The 4,310-nt window shown below is 39.2% G+C and overlaps 1 protein-coding gene across 2 annotated transcripts in view; it reads left to right on the forward strand.

The window, feature by feature from the left end:
- Nucleotides 1-1,860: 1,860 nt before the first annotated feature.
- The window catches only part of LOC122811177, a 3,180,768-nt gene continuing 3,178,318 nt past the window's right edge, over nucleotides 1,861-4,310 (forward strand). The window contains exon 1 of one of the 2 annotated variants that reach the window (XM_044082849.1): nucleotides 1,861-2,149. In XM_044082849.1, the coding sequence (XP_043938784.1) occupies nucleotides 2,017-2,149 (133 nt within the window). In that variant the 5' untranslated portion in view covers nucleotides 1,861-2,016. The remainder of the gene's footprint in view (nucleotides 2,150-4,310) is intronic. The other variant, XM_044082848.1, reaches the window with a different exon arrangement.

The raw sequence follows: 4,310 nt of genomic DNA on the forward strand, positions 1-4,310 counted from the left end.
GCACTGAGTTATGGAGGAACTCTACTTCACATAGATGGAGACTTTGTTCCAGAAAACGGGGTAGTCTGCAGGTAAGGTTGTCACCCATCCCGTTATCAGTGGGATACTCACGGATTGAGCTGCCTCATCCCGTTGCCCACTGTACAAAGTAGTGGGACTTGAAAAGTCACACTTTTTGATCGCACTGAATTGCCATGGAAAAGCCACAATTACGTCTGGTTCTTTCACGGCAATTCTGTTATGTCACCAACTCAGACCTGCAGGCAGAGGTATTCCCTGTTAGGTCTGGGTGCTTTAAATCGTGCAGCAATTGGCTGCAATTCTGAAGGGGATGGGGATTAGGGCAGGAAGAGCCCTGCAAAGATTGTGGCTATAGAGCAGTTTTTTTTAATGCTTCTACAGCTGCTAAAGAAAAACACACATATTTTTTTTCCTAATGAGCCATCCATCCATCCAGCTAGTCATCCAGCCATTCATTCATCCAGCCAGCTGCTACTCCAGCAGCCAGCCAGCTGTTGTACCCATAACAGCATCTCTTTCACAACTCCTGTGGTGATGTCATGGCAGAGCGTGTGGCCAGTGTCATATAGGCCACACCCTCATGTCCCACTTTGGCCTGCCCTATCTGTAGGATACATACCTGTCCTTCCAGCAGGTCCTATTTATATCACAAGTAAGGTTTAAGTCTTTAAAACAGGTAATTTGGTGCTGTTTGTTTTGCGGATATGCAGGAGGTTCATCAGAGTGGGGTCAGACAACACCTTGTATGGCAGGCATAAGATACACCAGCAGAGGATGGTTTTCATCCATCAGCCTCAGAGTTATGGGCCCAGCACGCTTCTGCTGTTACATTATTTGTTGGTCTTTTTCAGCAAATATCAGGCATTACCAGAATCATAATTTAATCACCTATTAGTCTAATAGGATACTCTAATAGTAAACTTACAAACGTACTAACAGAACAAAAACAAGAAGCAAAAGTAAAAAAAAAATGCTAGCAATAGCAGCCAGCACCTCTACCTTCAAGAATAATGAGCCCTCCTTTAAAAAAGTATGAATAACAATCAAAACAGTAAAAAAATACATTATCTGGAAAAAAACTCCATAAATCAAAGGCACTTTTAAAATATCGGTACGTTTCGATTGTTGAAAGAAACCAAGATCTGAAAAATATCTATTACCAATGGCATAAGAAGTCTTAAATAACTGGCTGTGTTTTTACTTCATACTCATACTGTCAAAGAATCGCAATTGTTACAAAGGGTGGAGTAACAAACAATCTGATCTAAAATCAGTGAGGACTTAAGGCATGCCATCACCCTTCACCCAGTCACCGTTTCTGTTGGTCATTTCAGTCCCTGGAACATTGCAAACACAAATCTTGGATTACTAAGTCCTCGTTTATCTGTAGTGAATAATAACTTTACGGTGCAGACTCCGTGAGACAGTAGATCCCATCATTCCAGTTTTGATTAGGTCTCGTACTTGTCCACACCATGAGCAAACGCGCACTTTTTGCATTAATATTTCAAGCTGAGGACTCAGTGAGGAGGGATAAATTGGAAAAGGGGCTTCGTAGTATCTCTCAACAAAGTAACCACATTCTAAACGTCTGACATGAAAGTAGTTATATAAAGCAAAGTATACTCACACTAACATATAACGCGTATCAAAATATAATTCAAGTATATGAAACTACAGGGAATAAGTTATTATTATTCGTAGAAAGCGCTCCATGTGTCTAACGTAAACATCCAATAACACCAGATAGAGAAACATTAAGTTTCGGTTCTAAAGAAGTTACATACCGGAACGCAACTTTCACTAGCAATTCGTCTTTTCTTTCCCCGACTAAACACAAGAGAGCGAGACTTACGACAGCTACAGTGTTTGCATATAGGTCACACCCCACAGTCCCACCCTGTTTCAAGAGCCTGGAACAGTCCTAACTCCCAAGTATAATCCAGTGTAGTGGTGGTAACTCCAGTATTCCAATCAGACCTGTGGATTCCGAATATGAATAAGCGACAGGACAGACAGCTCGAGACATTTTCAGCTGGCGCGCGTGTAAAATTCGCTTCAAACACAATTCTCATCTTCTTTGGGCTTCATCTTCTGTGTCAGAATTCGCCGAGTGCTGCAGAACCAGGTATATAGTCTGCTTATTAACTGCACTTTGTTGGATTGTACACAGTAATATGTTTGACACTGAGTGAGCTTGATTGTGTCCTTGTAAACTGGACGTGGAGTTTCCGAAGTAATTGCTACACAGCTGCTTCTTGTTTATTATACTCTTTTAATCGGATTGATTTGTTGCCTTAGTTTTTAACTTTGTATCTATTTTAAGAAGTTCCCGTAACAACGATAATGTTAACCATAAAACTAGTTTCTAATCCGTGGGCTTTCTATTCTTCTTGAGAATACCTCTCAACTGTCCAGATTTTTGCCCCCTATTTTTGGTCTGTTCCTCATAAAATTTGTGGTTTTCTGGATTTTTGTGGCAAATTAGTGAGGACTGGATTTACTAAATAATGATAATCACTTATGTTTCCTTCCGAAAATGCATGGTAACACAAGACCTTTCATTCCAACAACTTTCTAAGTTTAGAAGAACACTATTTAAAATTTGCCCCTATTTGGGGTGCGCCGTCCAGATTTTTTTATGCTAAGGAGTTGAGAGCTATGCTCTTGAATGACTTTTGTTCCGGGTCTTCCCCCGTTCCTGAGATCCAAGTTTCGTGATTCTAGCATTTTAAGTTGTCAGAGACTGTATTCGCCAGAAGAGTTGGTTACTGCTTGGTTACATTTATTAGTCTGACAGGTGTATTCCGGGGGTTTACCTGGAGATTTGTAATGACGGGGATAATTCTCAGTCAAATATTATTAAATTGAGCAACGGGGTCTCTTTGTGAAAGGGAGGCGGATTTTGTTCACAACCACAAGTTGTATACGCACGTGCCAAGTCCGTTAAGTATAAGATCCTGCACTTCATCAAACCGCGGGACTGTCAAAATAAGACAGTCACATAAAAACACAAAGCCCCACTCTACACGCTGCAACACCTGACTTTGCTTTAACATTTTATTGTTGTATTGCTTGGAGTTTTAATTTCTGGACTTGCTGTCCAAATGAAAACACCAGCTCTACCAGGGAACCGAAACTAAGGTATCCATTCATAAATAATTCGGGACCCTTGAAAGCTGTGGATCTTCTCTCATTATGTCTGAGGCTGACAGATTAAGAGTCATATATTTTAAACAAATTTTGAGCGTTCATTTTTCTCTCAACTAGAAAAGAATTGTGGCGCTCTGCGTATTTCCTGATGATTTGCTTATTTTTTCTTGTCGTTTAAGTAAATTTGCTTTTTCTGTATATATTTGTGTGCGGTGTCTATTGTCAGTCTAATTTCCGGACTCCCTCTTTCACAAAGTTCTCAGCAGGCACCCATCTTCCAGTCTTCTGGGCAATTTGTGGTAGTTACTGGTTCAGATTTCATATTTTGCATTACTTTGCGATTTCAATTTGTAATACAGTAAAGAATCTTAAAACCAATTGTGACTGAAATAGTAAATGAATAGTCACAGGCCATAAAGACATACCAGTCAGTTATTTTATGTTCCAAGTGCTGCATACTTTAAATTCATATTTACTCCTTTCTTTAGTCTTTGTTAAACAGAGAAGGCTAATAAGACAAAGAAAGAGAACTGTCCGATTTCAAGGGATGATACTTTTTTAATAGTAATAGCTGCATCCCTTTGCTTCTGCTGCCTCCCAACAGTCTTACACTGGTGAAATAGTTAAGCCCAGAATGAGGATAGTAAACTAGAGTGGTGGAGTATATAAAAACTGCAGTGTAATTTAGACTGTTTATACTTGACCTGTAAACAATGGTGAACTAAGTAAGGAATGTATTGTAGTCATTCTGAACTGATTGCATTTTTGGTACCTCTTGGATATTGTACTGCTTTGCATTTGTACCCTGCAGATGGAAACTATGTGCCTGCATTTGGTGTTATGAAAGCTTATACTGAGCAGGAAGTGGATTAAAAATTTTACTGATCAGTATCATTAGATTACTTTTTGACTCACTCCATCTTAGTGTATATCCTTATGGACTTCAAAGTCAAAAACTCAAAGAAAACTTTGTCATTCAGAACTACATAGCAGTGTAGCTGAACAGAATTACAATGCTTTGTTCTCAGTGCAGGAAACAGTTGCACATAGAAACAAAGAAAAAATAATAAAATATTGCAGTAGAAATTTAATAAGTAGCAATTAGTAAGTAAAGTAGTACAGCAGTGACCCACAAC

Source organism: Protopterus annectens, chromosome 9.part0, assembly GCF_019279795.1.
Source record: "Protopterus annectens isolate FY-2018-M chromosome 9.part0, PAN1.0, whole genome shotgun sequence".
Classification (NCBI taxonomy): domain Eukaryota; kingdom Metazoa; phylum Chordata; order Ceratodontiformes; family Protopteridae; genus Protopterus; species Protopterus annectens.